General features: G+C 43.9%; 1 protein-coding gene across 6 annotated transcripts in view; it reads left to right on the top strand.

Annotated features, from left to right (window-relative positions):
* Positions 1-1183: 1183 nt before the first annotated feature.
* The window catches only part of LOC309621682 (uncharacterized protein), a 155368-nt gene continuing 134404 nt past the window's right edge, over positions 1184-22147 (top strand). For 3 of the 6 annotated variants that reach the window (XM_082378378.1, XM_082378376.1, XM_082378377.1), the window contains exon 1: positions 1184-13426. In XM_082378378.1, the coding sequence (XP_082234504.1) occupies positions 12563-13426 (864 nt within the window). In that variant the 5' untranslated portion in view covers positions 1184-12562. Of the gene's footprint in view, positions 13547-22147 lie in introns of all 6 variants that reach the window. The other 3 variants (XM_082378373.1, XM_082378374.1, XM_082378375.1) reach the window with 1 other exon arrangement.

Raw genomic sequence — 22147 nt, 5'->3', positions numbered from 1 at the left:
TCACAGCAACCCCGTGAGATGGGTGTTATAAGACCAATTTTAGAGGGTAGAAAACTGAAACACTGAGAGGTTAAGCAAGGTGCCCACTGACATTTGGGAACAAGTAGAAAATGGGGGCTTCCAGCCCAGGGCTGTCTGTTTCTGATGAATAATAATAATAGCTAAAATGTATTGAGTATTTATTACCTGCCAAGCATTGTTATAAGTCCTTGACATGTATGTCCTCACAGCAAACCTACAAGGTAGGAGCTATTATTATCATTTTCCTCCTTTTACTTATGAGGAAACTGAAGTACAAAGAGATTAAATAACATGTCTGAGATCACAGTGTTACATAGTATGGCTGGGTTTGAACGTAGACAAGTAGTCCAGGCGCCTCACTGCCCGCAGGCCTGGGTCTTCCTTACTCTGTTTGTGCTGCCTGGGCCTTCTCAGGCTGACGGCAGAAGGTACCGTGTATCAGCAATGCAGGACACATGGTGTGATAGAAAATGGAGGTGTTTTTAAAAATGATTATTGAAATATATAGGGTCTTAACAGAGATGAAGGAAATCCATGAGGATTGGAGTGGACAGAAGTTTTACTAACATGAGGAAATGTATAGGTCAAGGTGTTAAGTGAAAAAAGAAAGTGACAAAGCTACCTACACGGTTGAGGGATATCTGAGTATGATCTCAGTGATGTAAAGAGATACATGAAAATGATGAAATAAATGAACTTACAGTTTTTTCAAAAAAGATTTGTTAATTTTTTAAGTCAAGCAACGAGAAAGAAAAATCTTTCCACTGGTCTATGTTATTCTAATTCAGTATAGTTCAACAAGGATTTTTGTGCACCTGCTGTGCCGGTGGCTCAATGACACAGGTGTCTTGGCCTTGCCCTGAGACGCCTGCCCACTGGTGCAGGCTGGAGGGGCCCTGAAGTCTCCTCCCCACTACCGCCCGATCCTGGGTAAGCAGACTTAACCCAGCCTGGCTGGGCAAACTTTTGAAGTAGGCAGACGTTTCAGTTGTACACTTTCTACCATCTCCTTTCTGCATACTGCTCCCACCACCCAGCCAAATTTCTGGCATATGGAAGGAATTTTAATGTTTGTAAACTAAAAACACATCTCTCCCTGTCACTCAACATAAAAATGTTCCTTAATGCTGAATAACTTTTTTTAAATTTGCTAATCATTAACAAATAACCTTGAACATATTATTTGTATTGAAATTAAATCAGTATTATATATGTACAAAGAAAAAAGCCTTACCACCTTTCAGTCTCACCTTTCTATCTTATACTTTCTCAAGATAAACCGATGGCTTTTAATATAGGGGTGGAATTGTTGGGTCATGTTTTAACCCCTATGTTCAACTTTTTGAGAAACTGCCAAGCTGTTTTCTTAAGCAGCTACATCATTTTACATTCCCACCAGTGATACCTGATGGTTCCCATTTCTCTGTATCCTCACCAACACTTGTTATTTTCTCTTTGTTTTTTATTGTAGTCATCCTAGTAGGTATGAAGTGCTGTCTCATTATGGTTTTGATTTACATTTTCCTAATGACTAATGATCTTGAGCATCTTTTTGTGTGCTTATTGGCCATTTGTATATCTTCTTTGGAGAAATATCTATTCAGATCTTTCACCCATTTTTAGTTAGGTTGTTTGTTTTTTTTGTTATTGAGTTATAAGAACTCTTTATATGTTCTGGATACTAGATCCTTATGTACAGAAGTTTTAATTTTTGATGAAATGTAACTTATTTCTTTTTCTTTTTTTTCTTTTGACTGCCATATCTAAGAATCCATTGCCAAATCCAAGCTCTGGAAGATTTACTCCCATGTTTTCTTCTTAGAATTTTATAGTTTTAGCTCCTATATTTAGGTTCTTATCCATTTTGAATTCATTGTTTTATATGGTGTGAGGTAAGGGTCCAACTTACCCTTCTAATAAATACTTTGAGAGGTTACTGGAAATTGGTCATGAGACATTGAGGAGTAAGACTTGAGTCAGTAAACACTTGGTCTCTTCTGGAACTTCCCACTCAGCAAATTATATCATCATGAGTTTGTCTCAATGGGGGATATAATCTAACATAAGTTCTCTCAAGATGTAAATAAAGTGAAACCTAGAAATGAAACTTTTAAAAGCATTTCCTCACAATCCCACTGCCATATAGAATGGTTAGGTTACTTTATTCAAAAAATGGTCTATAATTAAATCATGATCCTGATTGGATCATGATTTGGACAATAAATTATGAGACAAGAAACCAATGTTTGGTTCTCCCATTCTGCCACTAGCTGAAATGGCTCAAGATAATAACTGAACCATCACAGCTACAGTTTGTACTTTGTAAAATGCTATAAACTACTGCTAATACTTTCCATAAAACTTTGTGAGATTTGGGGTTTAAAAAATGTAATAAAACTTGAGTTCATTAAAGTTCAATGTATGCATATAAGCAAGCATTATTAAATGGCTTCATTTTGCAATATTGAGAAATGAGAGACATTAATACATTTTCTCAAGGTAATTTCATAAGTCAGCTCCTTGAAGAACACAGTAAATGCACAAACAATCTCTTACATTAAAATGTTAGCAGGTTGCTGGCATTGTTACCTTCAGGCATTGGCAGATTTCCTTTACTTACAATGTCATGAGCTTGGAAGTTTTAAGAGGTGTTCTGGGCTGAGAGAACGAGAAGCTATGCTTCTGGACCACAGCCAGTTTCAGACAAAGAATAAGAAAGATTTAACAATTTGTTTTCTAAGTTTGAAATGTTTCTCCTGGATTCCTTTTGTATTATCAGTAAACATGGCAGTTGCTTTTTCTTTTGAGGTCTCTGAGGTTAAAATGCACTTTAAATAATGGTTTAGTTCTGAACAGGCATATCATATTGTCTTTCTATTGCTGAAGTGGCTAGTTTCTATCAGGCCAAAGAAAGTTCAGGTTTCTAAGAAAACATTGCACTGACAGGAAAAATCCCACATTAGAAGACACAGAGATGGTGTCTGATGTAACTTTATTTTTAGGATATGTTTATCGATTATTTTTTCATGTTAATTTTGATCCCATCAGCAATCACTAAATGCATTAAGCCTTGCATTGAAACTTTATTTTGACTTGAGGATCAATAATTCCTTTAGGATTTGAGGGCCTTATCTGGTTCACAAAGATATGAAGTTTTCTAAAGTAGTATTTTGTATAATTGCAAAAGAGCAACTCAGAAGAAGGGAAATTTTCTTTTTACTTGTTATTAAGTTGTTGAACTAGGTAATGAGGTGACACCCATCAGGAGTACTGATTTAGACCACTAGTAGGTTTCACATGTCGCCATAATAAATGACAATGATATATAATTTAACCCAACCAGGATAAACTTCTAAAAAGAGTTTCCCAGCCTCTCTCAAACCCTGGATCATAAAATCGCCTGGGAAAGAATTTCCCACAGCCTGTTAGCTGACATTTTTCATTTGGCTGGAAAGCATGCAGTATGCCAAGATTTATCAGCACTATGTAATGTTGGTGTAGTTCAAGTTATTGAGACAGAAGCTGGTATCTTCTAGCGCCTGAAGGCCTGTTCCTGGCTTGAGTACCAAGGAAGGTATAGCTGAGCCCAACTCCACCATCTTTTGGCAAAGGGAAGGATTTGACATTGGTCTTTAAAGTTTCCAGGAGGGAAGCTCCAGTGTCACATATCTGTGGCCCTCCCACTCATAAGTGGGGTATGTCACATTCACCATGCCTCTCCGGGAATCTGGTCACTTGTCCCATGTTTGCTGCCTCTGTGGCTGACGCAACCTGCTATGCATCCCCCAGCCTGGAAACCTGGAGGCCATCCTTGACTTCTTTTCCTTCACTGACCACCCAGTTGGTGCTGCAAGCCCACCGCCATCGCCAATGTAAGTCCTCATCCCCTCCCCTGGAAGGTAGGTCTCTCCATTCCCGGTATAGCTCTCATCCAATCCATCTCTTCACATAGCAGCCAGAGCAATCTGTCTAAAACAAGATCTGATGGTTCCTGGGATTTAAAACCTTCAACGGCTTCCCATGGACCTCGGATTGAACTTCGTAATGTGACTCCTAGGGTGTTAGTGGTCCCACTGCCATCCACCCTCTTTCCCCAGTCAACTTCTTCTCATCCCTCGCTTTTCCTCTCTGAATACCCTCAGCCATGCATTCTCTGGTGCTTCGGGGCCTTTGTGCAGGCAGTATCCTTTGTCTGAGTGGACTGCCTTCTACATTTCACCTTGCGAGCTCTTACTCACTCGTGAAAACAAGGTCACAACCCCCAGAGAACCTCCTCTAATACCCTCCCCTCTCCTCACCTGTTTTCACTGCTGCTGGGCTCCCATGGCACCTGCTCTTATCTGTAGCACAGCACTTTTACCTAGATCCTTCCTCTCACCCCCAAAAGGCTGGGTGCCTTTAGAGGACTGGGACATGCAAACTCTGTATCCCAAGCTTAGCACAGTGTAAGCTCAGCATTGTGTATTAGAGGAATGCTATGTATTACAGCTATTTATTTAATCCTGGCCCCACTGGCAATCAAAATATGCATTGATCTTCATTGAACTACATCCATTCACTAGATTTTATGCTCTTTGAGGATGGAGTCCATGCTTAGTCATCTTTGTATCCTCCCTACGCACAGTAAGTGTTTAGCAAATGTTTACCAAAATTATTCCTGGTTGTATCTGATAGCGCAACCATTTTCTCCTATCATTTTTCTTTTTTTAAAGTGAGATGTATTTCATGTACCATAAAATTCACCCACTTCAAGTGTATAGTTCAGTAGTTTTTAGTATACTCACAGAGGTGTGCAACCATCACACAATCTAATTTTAGAACATTTTTGTCGCCCCCCCCAAAAGAAATCTGTACCAATTAGCAGTCCCTCCTCACTTTTCCCTACCCCCAAACTCCACCCCGGCCTAGGCAACCACTAATCTACTTTTCTATTTCTATAAATTTGCATATTTTAGGCATTTCATATAAATGGAATCGTACAATATGCAATCTTTAATCACTGGTTTCTTTCACTTAGCATAATGTTTTCAAAGTTCATCCATGTTATAGCATGTATCACTACTTCATTCATTTTTATGGCTGAATAAAATGAGAGCATATTGTGTGTATATATACCACTTTCTCTTTGTCCATTCACCAGTTGATGGATATCTGGATTTCCACCTTTTGGCTATTATGAATAATACTGCTTGAACATTTTTGTACATGTTTTTATGTAGACATGTTTTTATTTCTCTTGGGTATATAACAAGAGGGAAATTTCTGGGTCATATGGTAATTCTATGTTTCACCTTCTGAGAAACTATCAAACTGTTTCTCAACATAGCTACACCATTACAGTCTCAACAGCAATGTTTGAAAGTTTCAGTTTCTCCATTTCCTCACCAATACTTGTTATTATCAGTCTTCTTTATTTTAGTTATCTTTGTATGTGTAGTGTGGTTTTCACTGGCATTTTCCTGATTGCTAATGATGTTGAGCATCTTTCCAAGTGCTTATTGGTCATTTGTATGTATTCTTTGGAAAAAATATCTATTTAGATTCTTTGCCCATTTTTAATTTTATTATTATTATTATTATTGACTTGTAAGCATTCTTTATGTATTCTGAATGCACATCCTTTGTCGGAAACATGTTTTGCAAATATTTTAATATTTTTTTTCCACTCTTTTGATGGTGTCCTCATGTCACACAAAAGTTTTTAGTTTTTATGAAGTACAATTTATGTATTTTTCTCTTTTGTTACTTGTGATTTTAGTGTCATGTCTAAGAAGTTATTGCCTAACCTGAGGTCATTAAGATTTACTCTTATGTGCTCTTCTAGGAGTTTTATCATTTTAGCTCTTACGTTTAGTTGTATGATCCATTTTGAGCTAATTTTTTTTGGTATGGTGTGAGGTAGGGATTCATATTCCTTGTTTTGTATGTGGATATCCAGTTGTCCCAGCACCATTTGTTGAAAAGACTATTCTTTCACCATTAAAATGTCTTGGCATTTTGTTGAAAATCAGTTGACCATAAATGTGAGAGTTTATTTCTGGACTTTCAATTTTACTGCACTGAGCTATATGTCTATCATATGATAACACTACAGTGTTTTGATTTTCATATCATTTTTAAAAAGAAGACTAGGAAAGCTGTGTATTGGCAAGTTGGGAAGAGTGGTCTCTTTGAACTGGGAGAAGATTCTTTTTGCAAGAACATGGATGTCAGAGAAGGAAATAAACATCTACTGAGCACTATTATATGTTAGGCATTATAGTAGATGCCTTCACATGTGTTGTGATAACAATCACGTAATAGTTGTAATAACCCCATGCAATAGGTAGAATTATCCCCATTTTAAGGCAAGGAAACTGAAGTTTGGAGAGGTTAAGTATCTTGCTTAAAATAATTTAGTAACTGGTGAAAGAAGTGGGATTTGTACACAGTCCCTAGGACTTCAAACCCATGGTCTTTTCATAACAAGGAACTTTTCTTACCGCACATCTAGTGAACACAAGCTGCATCTGAAGGCAGTGGAGGGACTTGAATTCATTAATATCAAACATTTTTCTCATGACACTCTAGGAAATTAAAGGAGTACTTGTAACTATTTTGAGACAGTTGTCTAACAGCAAAATTTCACAGGATATTTCAAGAAATCACTCTTCAACTATAAAAACTAGCTTTGTGGTTAATTTTAACTTCACAGCATATGTTATTCTCATTTATATGACCCCAAAAGTGTTGAACGTTATTTTGTATAATTAGCATAGCACAATGCCATCCTGTTGGAAGAAAAGCTAGAACTAATCTCAGCTATGTGGGTGGATTAGCCTTGTCCTTAGTTCTTGTTTTCATTGAAAACCTTCCCAAGGTTGTTCTGAAATGAATACAGGTCATAGTTGTCAAATGAGTTCTATGTGAAATAATAGAAGATTTAGAATTGAGAAAGATTTGTGAAGTCAACGAAGAAATGGCATCATTTTTTTTTGCATAATTCAGTTGATACAAGCTCCATTCTTTTTCTTTTCTTAAGTGAGAGCACAGAGAGTATCTTCTGAGTCCCAGAGTCTGGGTAGAAGTTAAGTTTAGATAATGCAGATTCAGCCATGACAGAAACACAGTCTAGACAATTCTGTCATCTCTTGTTAACTTTTTACCCTCTCTGCTCTGCAGGGCAAGAATCTGTTGCTTTCTTTCAGTGAAGATGCTGCACCTAGATGTTTAGATTGTCCAGTGTCGCTTATGTAAAGATTCCCATGACTCAATTCCTCTTAGAAGTTAGTGCCAGGAAAAAGTTTGCCTAACTTAAGAACAACTATGATGTTTTTGCCAGACCATGAGAACTATATTATTCATTGTATGTCATTCTTGTCTTGACTCTTGGAAGCCCAGAGCTAAATTTAATGTTCAACTATGTTAAACCAGGACCCCGGCAAGAGGATCTCTTACCTCCTTCTGTTGTTTTTAATAACAAGTTACTCCAGGGCCATTTGGAAGTAGGTAGAGTACATGTTATAATCCATAATACTAAATATTTTTATTATCAATAGAAAATAATATATATTCTAACTCTAGCACTGTGTGAAAATAGGGTGCCCAACAGTTGCTAGTTTTACAGATACACATGTTTATGCTCCGTGTTTCCAGAAAGAGAATTGTAAGAGAAAGAAAAAGAAAAAAGAGTTTCTTATAGGCCAGGTTTTCAGATTGGAGATTAGGTTTTTTTCAGTCTGGGTTATATTAGGCACAAATATCCTCTTCACAATGCAAGAAAACAGCAGGAATTTCCTCAAATTCTCATCCTAGCATTGTTATTAAAACAGGCTGAATATTTTCCAAATTTCATTGTAGGTACTAGTGAGGGTAACAGCAAAACCTTACCTATTAGAGGTTTTGAGAGCAACACATAATTCATAATCGAAAACATAAAGCTCCTGAAAGCACAAGTCAGGGACCAGATGCACAGCATTGTTCTTATAAAGGGCTACAGCATGCTTTCTCAGGGTGGTTTTATGTGTGTCATGAATACTGTAAGACAGCTAATCCCCCAAGCTTCTTTGTATTTTGTACCTCTTCTGAGAAAGGTTTGTAATCCAGGAAAATGTCTGCAGGTGAAGATTCAGAGTGAATAAAAGTTCAGTGAATTGAGTTTGCCAGTTACATATTATTGAGCAGCTAAGAATGTTGCAGAATTTGCATGCAACTTATAAAGTAATATTGCAATAAAACATTCTCTCATATGGAAATTTCCACCTCACTTCACGGTAAGCTCAACTGGATGAGGGCCAGATACGTTTGTTTATGGCCGTGATGACATAATAGGAGGAAATAAATGAAGCACCTTCTTGGGTTTAGTTTTGCCAGAGTCACATGGAGTCTAGTTCTGGAACTAGAGGCAGGAAATTTGACGATTACTTTAGGAGAAGTCAGTGGCAAATTAAGACAATTGCTTCATGGATAGAAGAAAGGAAGGCCTGGAGGTAGATACTGTGGCTGGAAGATAAAAGTGGCTGACAGCCCTCAGTTTCTTCCAGAAGAGAACAAATGCCCACAGTTCAGTGCTCTTATTTCTCTCATGACTTAGCCGTGGTGTATTTTCAGGGCCATGTTTCTCCTTGGCTTGAGTGTGGACAGTGTCCTTAATAGATCCGTGAGGGAAAACGAAGTCTTTTCTACAGTTCATTGAGATTTCATCAGGAGCCCATGGCTGACTTGGTCCTACTGCCGTCCCTTTATGTGGTTATTGGAAAATCCTACATGCTCATCTGCACTTGTAATATTTGTTCTCAGTTGGAGACATTTTGCTATCCTCATTCAACAGATAGTCTAGCACCTTGGTAATGGCGGGAAATTTCTTTTGTATTTACAGCCTCAATTTTCACCCTTGACTTAACTGCCAGTTGGAAGCAGAAATTGAGATATGACATTACTAAGTCCATTGGAGACTTTGGCCAGGTCATTCCTATGGCCCGAAAGATGGCTTCTATCTCACATAGATCAGAGAGCACTAATTTTAATTGACAGAGCCCTTTTAAATCAGTAGAGCCCTTCAAAATTGCCTTTTATCAACATGTACTTGTCAAGGAAAATGGATTCTTAGAATTTCAGATGGCTTCTTTGTATAATTCAATCCATGGAATAAAAAGGCAGAATGAAAATTTTTAAGAGAGTGATTTTTCAGAGGACCCCAAGTTGGTAAACTATAATTTTGCTAGTTTCCTTGAAGAGATTCTCAGCTTAAACTGTTTCATTTTTTATGTGATCTTCAAAAGACATGGATTTTCAAGTTTGTGTCTAGCACTGAAATCCTACGATCACAGTTTTAGGAAACAGCAAGCTCTCAGAATGGGGGGGGGGCTGGTTCTGAGTGGTAGATTTTTATGAAGATGAGGAGACAAATTTAAAGTTAATCAATGAAATAGAGTTATTTGTAGTGAGGTGGATGGACCTAGAGTCTGTCATATGGAGTGAAGTAAGTCAGAAAGAGAAAAACAAATACCGTATGCTAACACATATATATGGAATCTAAAAAAAAAAAAAAGGTTCTGAAGAACCTAGGGGCAGGACAGGAATAAAGATGCAGACGTAGAGAATGGACATGAGGACACGGGGAGGGGGAAGGGTAAGCTGGGGCAAAGTGAGAGAGTGGCATGGACTTATATATACTACCAAATGTAAAATAGCTAGTGGGAAGCAGTCGCATAGCACAGGGAGATCAGCTCTGGTGTTTTGTGACCACCTAGAGGAGTGGGATAGGGAGGGTGGGAGGGAGACGCAAGAGGGAGGAGATACGGGGATATATGTATATGTATAGCTGATTCACTTTGTTATACAGCAGAAACTAACACACCATTGTAAAGCAATTATACGCCAATAAAGATGCTAAAAAAATAAATAAATAAAATAAAGTTAATCAATATTCAGTATGCTGACAATCATAATATATCCAATGTATCTGTCATAAATGCATAGTTTATTTACATTCCAGATTCATACTCAGAATAGGATAAAAAGTGTTCACACATGAAAATACCTAGCTTTGTTGATGCCAGTTACACTAGGTGGGGTATAATGTTCAGAGAAGTGAGTGATCTGCACAGGCAGGTAAGTTCAGAATCACAACATTTTAGCCAGGCACCACTGTAATTTTACCTTATGACCCACTGGCTCATAATTACTTTCTCCCAAGGTCTTCTTGTCATCTGACCAAACATTGTAGGTACCCTTTAATTTCTTATAATTTCCTCCTCACTTATCTCCCAGTAAATATTTCTTGAACAGTTGGCTGAAGCCCATGATAGAAGCAGCACTCACAATAACCCAAAGTTCCCGCTATTGTTCTTTCTCCAGCCCTGCCTTTCCAGAGAACTTGGCAGGCACTTTCTTCTTGAACTACACCTTTTAGCCTTTCTCTCCTTCTGTCCTCCCTCCCCTGCCCATGCCTATTTTCTTGCTTCCTGTTAAGCATAATTTATCTACTCTTCAGATCCAAATGATCCTATCTGGGGATACTTGCTTTGATTTTAGTCCAAATAGCAACAAACGTGGTTCTGAAAAAAACTTTCTTTTTAGATTTCCCGGGTGGTTCTCCTGTGAATTCAGTAACACAAGGTATAAAATGGGTGTAAACTCCCTTTTTTACATATTCCGGTAGGTATTTACTGTGTCAGACATTGCGAAAGATACACAGATATGAGGCTTGACTCTAGCCCTCAAAGAGACTAAAATGTAGATGAGGCATCAATTCAAGTTACATAGATACGAAACATAATACAACTCAATAATATGGGTCATCCTGTGATGCCACGTTCAAGTACGCACCGTCCACGAGGGCAGACATTTTTGTGTTTCTCTTTATTCGCCGATGCATTCCCAGTGCCTGAAACAGTCCCTGGCATATAGTAAGTGCTCAACAGATGTGTGGAATGAAGTAGAATCGATTTTCTAAGCATGGAATTCAGTACAGTACAGTCTACTCTGTTACCAGCATGTTTCTGTAATGAAAGCATGTGTAACAGAAATTAACTCATTCATGACTGACATGTAGGGAAAGGATATTAGTAAAATGCAGTGGTTATGTTGGTTCATATGCAATTGTTGCCAACACCTTAATATTCTGCACCATCAAGAAACAGCAGCTGCAAACAAAACACAGCAGAATGCCAGTTGGGGAGGACACACAGTGCTATGCCCGATGTTCACTCACTCCATGTTCTTTCTCTTGGATTGGTTTGACCATGAGCTCTAACTTGGGAGGGGTGAATTCACCTCTTACTTGTACATTTTGTGCTTACCTTCCTAACTCAGCAGCCTCAAACGACTCTCCTTCCAATCTCTTCATCAGTTTCTTCCATCTTTTTATAAAGGTAAAGTCCTATATTTATATTTACTGTAATATTTATTAGGAATTGAACGTGGCTCTTAAACTCTGCTAACATGTTTTTTGGAATGGTTACTGTTTTTGTTGGTGCTCTGGTTGCAGTGTTACATAACTTCTGAGTTGTTTCTTATCCTATTTCCCCCATAAGCCTTGTTATTTCTAGTGCATGATTTCAAAAGTGGGAAGATCACACACATCCTTTTATAGAAGAAATGTTGTACTACAAACTTCATTTTCAACGAAGATAAGTGGGATTTGGCTGTGGGAGAAGATGAAAGACAGCATTCCAGTTCTGGCAAGAGCATCAGCACCTCCCATGTTTCATACAGTATGGAACCTTCGGGAGGAGGGGAGGATCCCCCCCACGCTGGTGAGAGTGCCAGGCTCCAAGGAGTGGGTAGGTGGATGGCTTCGAATGGAAAAGTTTTTAAGTAATTTATAATTTTCTGTGGCAAAGTGCCTCCTAGAGCTTCTAGAACAGGAAGTAGCCTGCCAAAGCGGTGTTCTAGAACCATTAGCGTGTAGGCTAGGCGTGTGCAGATGGATGCCAGTGCAAAGAGGTCCAAAGCAGGGAACCAGGGAGGAGGTCACTGAAGCTATGAAATCCCGAATCAGCGAGAATTAGGAAGGTGGCAGGGGGCTTGGAAAGGACGGGGCAATTGGAAGGACCTTAAAGAATCAATGGGAGTGGCTATTGGCAGTGGTGGAGAGAGGCCCCGAACTGACTGCTAGGGTCTGAGTTCAGGCGACTAGTGGCTACAGGTGACCCAGACGAGAGGCTGAGAAGCTGAGGACAGGAGCAAGTTTGCCAGGAAAAAAAGAAGGGTTTGCTTGGCAAAATGCTGCGTCCCGACGTTGAAATCACAAGGAATCTTGTCACCTTAATTCGTGACCATTTAACTCTGGGTTCTTTGCTCCCCACCCTGGGGGCGGTGGGGGGCAGTTAGTGAGTCCCCTCTCTGGGCAAAGATGCCTTTCCAGACTATTAGCTAAAGTGCCTTAGAAATTCACCCCGAAACCATATTTTAGGTTCAGGGGAGGATGTTTCAGGATCCCAAGCAATCAATTTACGTATATTCTTTGCGGCTGTTCGCACTGAGTTTCCTTTCTTAGAGACTCCCAGGGCGAGGAAATGTACGCCCGGAGCCTCGACTCCGGGCGAGGAAGGCGAGGATGGGGGTCCAGGCACCCCCAGCCCACCCTCCCGCTTTGGATTCTCCAGGACCAGCGGGTGGACATTCTTCCCGCTCGGGCCCCGCCTGGGGAACCGCTCCGGGCGCTGCCGAGTACGCTCTCCGCCGAAAGAGTCCGGGCTCTCACCCCCGACGCCGACTTCGCCGTTCACCCCGCCTCCCCGGCCGGGCGGTGCGCGCTCTCCGGGCTCCGAAGACGATTTCCCGGAACTGTGCTCGGAGGTTTCCCGGCGCGGCTCGGGGGACTTTGGCGGGACTCCGGGAGACGCTGCCGCCGCCCGGCGGGCGCAGGGACCGGCTCCCAGGCCCCCGGGCCTCCGCCCCTCCTCTCGGGGATCCCCTTTCGCCCACACCCTCCCGGGCCCCGCAGGACACTCCCCCCGGAGGCCAGGCCTCGTCCGCCCGCCCCCGCCGCGTCCCCGGCCGCCCGCCCCGCCCCGCGCGCCGCGCCGGGAGAGCCCCGGGCCCCGACCCCTCCCCCCGACGCCGCCCGAGAGCGGGACGCGGCGGCGATGGTGACTGGGCAGCGGCGCGGGGCCGGGTCCTGGGCAGGGAGCCTCGGCGGCCTCTTTCTTTCTCTGCCCCCGCCCCTCTTTCCCCTTCCTGCGTGCTAGCCCCGGCAGCGGCCGAGGTCGGCGCTCTCTCCTCGCCTCCTCTTCCTCGTCCTCCTCCTCCTCCTCCCCGGCCCGGGGACCCTCTCCCCTCCCTCAATCGCCCCCTCCTCTCGCCGCCTCCTCTCCTCTCCCCTCCCCTCCCTCCTCCTCCTTCCCCGAGTGGCCGGCCGGGCCAGAGAAAGAGAGACCGAGAGAGAGAGCGACAGAGGTGGCTGCGAGGAGGCGTAACGGTAAGCCCCGGCTTGGGGAAGGCAGCGGGCTCGGAGCCGGGATCGCCGAGCCGGGACCGGCTGAGTTGGAGTCGCCGGGCCCGCGCGCTCTGCGGAGGGAAAGCCCGCAGCCTCCGCCAGGTAGGGCACCCGGCGCGGGGCTCGCGGAGCCGTCGGCGACCAGCGGAGTCCGGGTTGCGTGCGCGGCGGCCGGCGCGGGAACTTCTTCCTGGCGCCCGAGGAGCCCGAGGGGAGGGAGGACCGAGCCGGGGAGGCGCTGGCGGGACGGTTGCTGGACGCTGGGAACGGGAGGGAGCGCCGCTTCGGCTCTGGTCGCCGTGGTCGCCCGCAGCAGAAGTGGAAAAAAGTTGTGCCTGGAAAGACGATTTTCCGGGAAGCCGGCGCGAGCCCAGCTCTCTCGCCGCTGCCGGCGGACTGAAACCGGCGCTCGGGTCCCGGGCGCAGCTTGGCGCGGGGCTCGGCGCGCCTGGTACCGCGCCCGGGGGCCGCCCCGCGGTCGCCCCCGCGGGGCCCGGTCTGCGGCGTGTGGGTCACGCCGGCCACAGACGTCAGCGGCTTCTCAGATCTGGGCTGCATTTTTGTGGGCAGCGCAGGGATTGGGGGTGCGGGCTGGAGGAGGAGGAGGTGGGCGTGGAGTGGGGAAGACCACATCTGGCCTGAGTGGGTTGAACCCAAGGGATGGGGTGAAGGACAGCGGGGGACTCTGTGTTTCCGGACGTTTTTTAGGCACAGAGTTGTGTGTGTGTCCTTTTCCCCCCTTCATTCAGAGGTCTGGTGTCCTTTGAACTCAGAAGGGCGAAAGCATTTTCTTCAATCCTGTTCACCTCTTCTCCCGTTTCAGGAGGGTCGTGAGTTTTATGAGAATCCTTGAGCTGTTTCCTCAATGGGAGTAAAGTCTCACCCCCCCCATCCCACCCCCACCCTCACTCCCACCTGGGCCGTTTCCTGTATTTAGCGCGTTTTCTACTGTGATTGTGTGCGTTCATGTAGGTTTCCATCAGCGACCCACAAGTAAAAGGAGAGCTTCTGTCTGAAATCGCAAAGCGGCCTCTGTAGACAAGTGTGTGCTGGAGCCCGAGCGGGGAGAGGTGTGGGCGGGAGGGAGAGGGGGAGCTGTTAGAGCCTGGTGCGGAGAGTTAAACCTGAGTAACCGAGTTCCGAGGGACGTTTCTCCTCCGCACGTTGCTTTTGCTTCGCCCATTCGCCTGAGAGAGCTCCACCCGCGCCAGGTTTAAGCGATGATGGATGCGAATTTCTTTGGCGTTGCTCTTTCCCGGATATTCCTCTTTTCTACTGGTCCTCTTTAAAAAACGACTTCTCCTTTTCAAATGTAAGAGATAGGGAACACATGCTGGTGGGGAGATTAAATGTTTTTACAGATAGGGAAAAGAAAACCCAAGATGCTCATTTCTTTTTGCTGTCATACTGTGATAGACTTGTTATTAATCTTTGTCAGAGATCTGATTCTGATGAAATAATATTGAAAGAGTTTGAGGTAATACCAGATAAAACCCAACGTCATGATAATATTTTTCCTAAGTGGTCACACAGGGAGCAGATAGTGTGTGTGGGTTGTTGTGGTGTGTTTGCAAAGGGTGCAGCAAACATTTTATGCCAGGAAAAAAGACATTGTGTGGTGCAGGAGTTGATGGGGTTAGGGAGGGGAAATCATTTGTCTTCAGAGCAGTCCAATTAAGAAGAATAATTACACTGCAAATGAGCATTCTTGAATATATGAGTTGTGAGACATGAACCAGTAATTTGTCTATAGGAAGGAAAATGAATCTTTGTGGATTAGAGCAAAACGGTGCCTTCTGGAAAAAGTAATATATGCTCTTTATGCATGTGGATGGGCTCAGATGTGTGGACTGACGAATTAAAGAGATTTTACTGCATGTAGTGTTTGGGCAGGGCAGGGAGGAAAAGTCCATAGTAGGAGAAGATAGAAAATATATAGAAAAGTATCCATTTTTAATGGACAACATATACAGCTTCTCAACTTCTTTATTGCAAAGAATTGACAAAAGAGGAGACCAAAATGTAGGAGACCCAAAATTGGGACTGTTGAATTTCCAGAGGTGTCACTTACTACCTGAACCTGGGACAAGTTACTTAATTTCTCTCAGCCTTGGTTTCTGTGTCTGTAAAATGATGGTAATAAAGTTCAAGTCAAAGAATCACCTGGAAGTTTAACTATGATTATGTAGTTTTGCATAGAACTTAGGGTGGTCCCTCACGCTGGGTAAGCGCCCAGAAAATGTTGATGATGGTTGTCAAGTATTTCAAATGCCCAGGAGAAAGCAGTGCCATTCAGAGAGCCGGGCTGCAAGGGGAGCTGACTTTGAGCGACTGCTGATTTTAGGTCGGCTGACGGTCGACCCTTAGTTGAGGCTGTCCCTGTGCCCCCAGCAGCCCACACTCAGAAACATTTGATCTTTCTAGAACTTGTAGGCTGCATCTTTTGGGCCCCTCTAGTCAACCTTTTCTGGGACTCCAGCTGTGGGGAATGTGTAATGCAGGCTCCGTGTGGGTCTGAGGACCTGAGCACAGGTGTGGCCTGTAATTCCAAGCCTCACTGCCCCCTTGCAAAGGCACCTTCTCAGGTTCCAGGTGCCGCCAAAGTCAATATCGACATTTTATTTAAGAAAAAAAAAGAAAACTTGAGTGGTGGACATGGTGTCTCTCTTGGGAATTCTAAAGCAGTGTTTTCTCAGTGTTTACGGCTCTTAGAAAAATACAAATAGTAAGCAAATACGTGATCTCTAGAATTTATTCCAAAAAGCACCTTTAAAGTATGTCTTGGGGTTAATGGAACATTGCCCAGTTTTTCCTAAGGTTGTACCTAGTTGCAGAATGAACAAAAGGCATTCTTAGCAAAACAGTAGTATTTGGAGCTGGGGAACTATGCTGTATATTTCTTTTGTAATCCGGGAGGAATGCCTGTTTGCTCATTCATCCATTCTTTTATCCAGTCATTCAGCAAATACCCATGGAGCCTCTTGCATGGGCCAAGCTCTGTTCTGGCCTCTGGGAGCATAGCAAGAACCAAGAGCAGGCCTCTCCACTCACAGAGCACTCATTCTAGTTGGAGAAGCAAACTCTGTGTGCGAAGGACCTCCATAAACCCAAGAAGCTCTCCTTTTTGTTTAGAAGTGCCTGCGCTGGGAAAGCAGCGGGCTGGGCGTGCTTCCCTTCCACAAGCCAGCCAGCTTGGAGGGAAGTGATCTGGCTGGGGGTGGTGGCCGGGGCCAGCTGGTCCTGTGGGTCCTCCACAGGGAGAAGGAAGAAGGGGGAGCCTGTTTCTTTCTGTGCTTTATAATAAAGCATGTGTCCTGTTTGAGTAGAATCACCAGCCAAAGTGCCACGAGAACAAACGGGTTTTTCTCCGAAGTGAGACTTCACAGCCTTAGAAAGGCAAAGAAGGAATCAAAGGTCAGATCTGATCATCAGCTTATAAAACCCAGATTGTGTCCAGGGAAGAGTCTGGTCTGGTACTTAAAATACTGGACCCTTTGCTGTAGGAGGCGGGCCCGAGAGTAAAGGGAAGAGTGGAGACTTAGTCCCTCATGTACCTTCAAGGTTTTTTTCTCCCATTACTTTTAAGGTTACAGTAATATCTGGTACAGTAAGAATGCATTATGTTTGGAGTCTAGAAGGCTCGAAATGGTATAAGGTCATCAGGGCACTGAGAGTAGCTGTTTGGACTAGAGGCAGAGTGGTGTAGGGAAGTCCCTGAGGGTGCTGGGTCTTGGGTGCTGAGCTGGGGAGTCTGAACTTCAGCTCGAAACCTGTGTGGAAGATGGGGAACTTGCAGTAGGTGATTGACCTGATCATACTGTGCTTTAGAAGGAACTCTAGGTGGGCTCGGTGACTAGGAGGCCAGGGCCAGGGATAGCAGGTGAGCCGGGAAGTTAGTACAGGAATCCCGGTGGGACTTGGTGAGGGAGAGCGGGAGAGACCTGGAGAGACTGACCGCACTTCCTCGGTCATGTCCCATGGGTGGGTTCTTAGTAAGAGGGAGTCCAGGGTGACTGGAGTGGGTCATGGCGCCTTTCACTGAGTTAAGCAGCTATGGGAACCTCAGTCTGGGGAGATGGCGAGGAGTAATGAGTTCAGTTGAATCCACAGCTGAGTTGTGAGCCGTCCAGGGAGAGATGCCCAGCAGAGCATTGGATCCACAGGCAGGAAGAGAGGTCTGGAGCTGGAGATGAAAGATGGAGTTATTTTTACAGTAGCAGCAAGTGGTTGGCTGGTCTCTTGCGGTTTACTCAAGAGTGAATAGTGAATAGTGAATAGTGTTCAGGGTGAGAGTAATCTGTGTCCTTGTAACTGAATTTTTCTCTTTCATCCTTTCAACGGGACTAACGGGTAATCAAGCCCCTGACCTTGGCCTTCAATGACCAGACTCTTACTGGTGTTATTTTGCCGACTTGTGAGACCTGTTTATTGTTTTGAACTGAGATAATTTAGAGGAATGTACATAGAATGGCTCTGAACATTTTTAATAGCTAGGATGTACAACTGATAAAATCGATCCTCCTCGACCCCCAACACATCTACATATTCTGGACAGACTGTGTTCTTCCCCGAATTCCTAAATAGAAACCCTAATCCCTCATTGTGATGGTACTTGGAGGGGGCACCTTTGGGAGGTAATTAGGTTTAGATGAGGTCATGAGGGTGGAGCCCCCATGATGGGATTAGTGTCCTTCTAAGAAGAAGGAGAGAGTCTGGAGCATGCTCTCTCCACCATGGTGAGACTGTGGCCATCTGCCAGCCAGGAGGAGGGCTTTTCCTAGGAACCCAGTCTGTAGGCACCTTGAGAACTTGTACTTGGAGAACTAGTGTTTTCCTTTCCACCAGGGACAAGGCTTATCTGCCTTCTTTTTTGAAGTTACCATATGGCCCTCAAGGGGCTGTTAATTTGAATTTCATTCATTTGTGGAATAAAATAATGTGTGCAAAGTAGGCCCCAGTGAATGCCTGTTAAAGGACAAGCATGCTATTTGATTTGTGTACAGCCTTACTCCTCTTTCTGTTGTGGATTTAGGGTACGGCCAGTGGGAATTATTAATCATCGTTAGTCTGTGTAACCAGCAATAATGCCTCGCCTTGCTCTTGCCTGCCTAACTGATCTGCCATTGAAAGGAAAACTGGTAGCCTAGACAGACTGCAAGGATGTAGGCTAAAATTCTGACTGGTTATTTTGGACTCGTGGGGTTACAGGTGACTATTTTCTTTAGTTTTCTGCTTTTCAGATTTTTTAAAAGTAGATATTACTTAAAAAACCAGAACAAAACAGTTGTTGGTGTTTTCTTCCATTCTTTTTTTGTGCAAAACTGTATCAGCTGTTTTGGCCACAGCCCCATGCACCTCCTTACATCTGGGTTACATCCATGGTAAAGAAGGTCTCTGTCTTTAAAAAGACTTGAAATTCCGATTTGTTGTAAATGTAGTTGTGGAGGAATGTAACCAGGCCTGGGTCCTGTGACCCAGAGCCAGAATGGGGCAGCTTCCTCCCAACAATAGGGAAGGACCCACTCCTTCCTGTCGGTACACTTTGTATGTTTTCATAAACACAGTTAAGTGTGATCTGAGAGGTGTTTCACTTCTATATCTAAATGTGTAAACATCTGTCAGATTGATATGTACCTAATTAAATATCTATAAATATATACATATATAAATATACTATACTCACATGTGAGTTTTTTTTTTTTTTTTCTTGTTTTCAGTTGTTTCAGTGTTCAGTAGAACTCAAACCAGCAGTGAGATCTTAAATATCCCTTTAGCATCAACTTCCCCACATTCCCGGAAAGTTAGAGGGACTCTCTTTCCTCTACTGATTCTATTGTTCAGCAGTTTCTCTCTTTCCACACTGAGCTGTGTTGTCAAGGGCACCTGGAGTTCAAGCTTCCTTTCTCCTGGGGCAGGCTGCAGTTGGGCTGAATTTCACATGTTGTTTTCCAGTTTTGAGGCAGTTAGCCAGTTGTTTAAAGACGCCTGTAACTGCATAGACAGTAGCCACATTTAATCTTCAGATAAGTGGTGCATGACACACTTATTACTCAGGACAAATTAACCTCTTAAAAATTTATAACTTTTCTCTCACCCATAGGGATCAAATTTTCTGAAATTAAAAATAACAGACTGGCCAGTCTCGCAACTACAGACTTACCAGTAATTGGTGTTTTTGTGTTTTATAAATGGCTACCCTTTGTATATGAAATATACACGTAAGGAAAGCATGGCTCACAACTTGAAAAACAATCTAAAATCACATCTTTTTTTTTTTTTTAATGGCTAACTGTCCATTCCTAGAAGATGATTCTGCACAGGGAAGTATGTCTAAACAGATATTTACTCTGTCATTTGCTCATTCTTATAGTAGCCATTTCAGGGCTTTTCTGTGCTGGAAGCTTATAATTTACCAACCTGATTACGACTCTGCACAGATCCGTGCTGTAATATGTAGCCTAGGGTGCCGGCTTACACAGGTGACTATAGGTCTTTGGGTTTGAATCCTTTTGGTAAATGGGTTGCTTAGGTTGTCTTGTCTTTTTTTTTTTTTTTAAATGTGTTTTTTCCAATTTGTGCTTGGGTCTGTTGTTCTTTTCTTGATTAGTAAGGAGAAGGTAGCATTAAAGGGAGCTAAGCTGATGTGGGGAATGTTTAAACTATAATCCAAAGCCCAAAAGAACGGTAGCCGGTGCAGAGGCCATACTGAATAATAAGAACACAAGTGGTGGTAGCGATGAAGAGATGGGGCAGGTTGTGTATACACCTGTGTGGACAGGTGGCCGGGGGACTGTTGAGGATAGTCTGGTCAGCTGTGCTGCACAGGGACCACGGTTCCCCTTGGTCTGGAAACTAGACTCACGGACCCTAAGTATGTTAGCTTTCTTAGCAACTACATTAGGCAACAAAACTTACATGTTTTTAAAAAAAAATTTAAACATTTTAAAACAACTGTCGTCAGGTTAGATTTCCTCTAGCTTACATATGTGTATTTGATTTTTTTAAAAATTATTTTATTTATTTTATTTTTGGCTGTGTTGGGTCTTTGTTGCTGCACGTGGGCTTTTCTCTAGTTGCGGCGAGCGGGAGCTACTCTTCGTTGTGGTGCGCGGGCTTCTCATTGCGGTGGCTTCTCTTGTTGCGGAGCACGGGCTCTAGGAGCACCGGCTTCAGCAGTTGTGGCACGTGGGCTCAGTAGTTGTGGCTCGCGGGTTCTAGAGAGCAGACTCAGTAGTTGTGGCGCACGGGCTTAGTTGCTCCTCGGCATGTGGGATCTTCGTGGACCAGGGCTCGAACCCGTGTCCCCTGCATTGGCAGGTGGATTCTTAACCACTGCACCACCAGGGAAGCCCGTGTATTTGATTTTTAAAATCTTGGCCATAGGACTTCCCACTTCTTGTCAAATTTCAGCTTTCTCATCCTGGTGTGTGTTGTTCAGCCCATCGGGATGATTTTGAATTCTCACCGGTTGTCCCTCATGTCAGCCACCCCTCTGGGCTGAGTGCTGTTCTTTGATCCATTCTGCTCACCAGTCATCCAAGTTCTTTGAGTGCTTTTCTGCCTCTGCTCTGTTCAGCCTCCCCAGTCATTCTCCTCTTAGTAACCAGGGGCGTGTCAGCCTTTGCAGGCAGCTAGAGGGCAGAGGGTTGGAGTCTGTGCCACGATACAGAGGAAGCTAATCATACTCGTGACCTCGACCTCATTAACATTGTGCTGGCCAGAGCGAGCCAGCATTCCGTAGTATTGTTTGACTTTGGATCGTCTCTACTGATTTGTGGTTGTGGGGTCCATATTCCTGCCCCCTCAGGGAGCCTGATAGGTAGAGGAGCCGGAGGAGAATGTAAGGGACGTCAGTACTTACCACCTCCTTTTAATGCCCTAAGGTGGGGCTTTGGATTGTCAGCTGTCACTGGGCCCCACTGATGGTGATCTGGCTCCAAGACAAAGCAAGTCTGAGAAGACTTGTGTAAGGATTGTGAGGGAAGAAGGCCTCTTAGAGTGTGTGGAGTCGCAGTGGGTGGGCTGGTGAGCTGGTGCCTCTCCAGGTGGGGTGAAAGTCTCCCCATGGTGGCACTCTCCATGCCTTAAAGCAGGGCTTCTCACGCTTGAAGGTACACAAGAATGATGTGGAATCTTCTTAAATGGCAGATTCTGACGAAGCAGGCCTGGGCTTCTGCATTGCTGATAGGCTCCCTGTGAGGCTGGTGCCACTGGTCCTGTGGAGCAAGGCCTCACATAGACAGGGACACGACTGAGGCTGCGGATTAGTCAGCCGGAGACTCAGACCTGTAAAGGCTGACGCCAGGAGGGTACCTGTAGGGGCTGGTTTAGAGTTTGTTGCCGGCTTCTTGGGGCTGTCTTTATTGGGATAACCCTGAGGGCTCTCAACCCTGTCACTGCCATTCGGCCTGTAACAGCCCCAAGGAGAAGCTGTGGGGTGGGGATTCCCTTCCATCCTTAGGGCAGGGAGGGAGGTCATGGAAGGTCTTCCCGGTGGAATATAGTTAAGCTAAAGGGAGAGGTTTTGTTTTTGCTACATTTTAATGAAATTGACTTCCTCATTACCTGATGATTATATTCCATAATTTTAACTACTTAAAGAAGGCTCTGACTTCCTCCAGTTAAGCCTGCCTTTTCTCATGTGCAGTATCACTTTGAAGTTATGTGACTACAACGTTTTAAAAAGTTACATATTGTTTCCTT

The sequence above is a fragment of the Balaenoptera borealis genome (assembly GCF_965194805.1).
Source record: "Balaenoptera borealis genome assembly, chromosome: 2".
NCBI lineage: Eukaryota > Metazoa > Chordata > Mammalia > Artiodactyla > Balaenopteridae > Balaenoptera > Balaenoptera borealis.
Note: the sequence above shows the minus strand (reverse complement) of the source record. Positions and strands in the feature narration are given on the sequence as shown.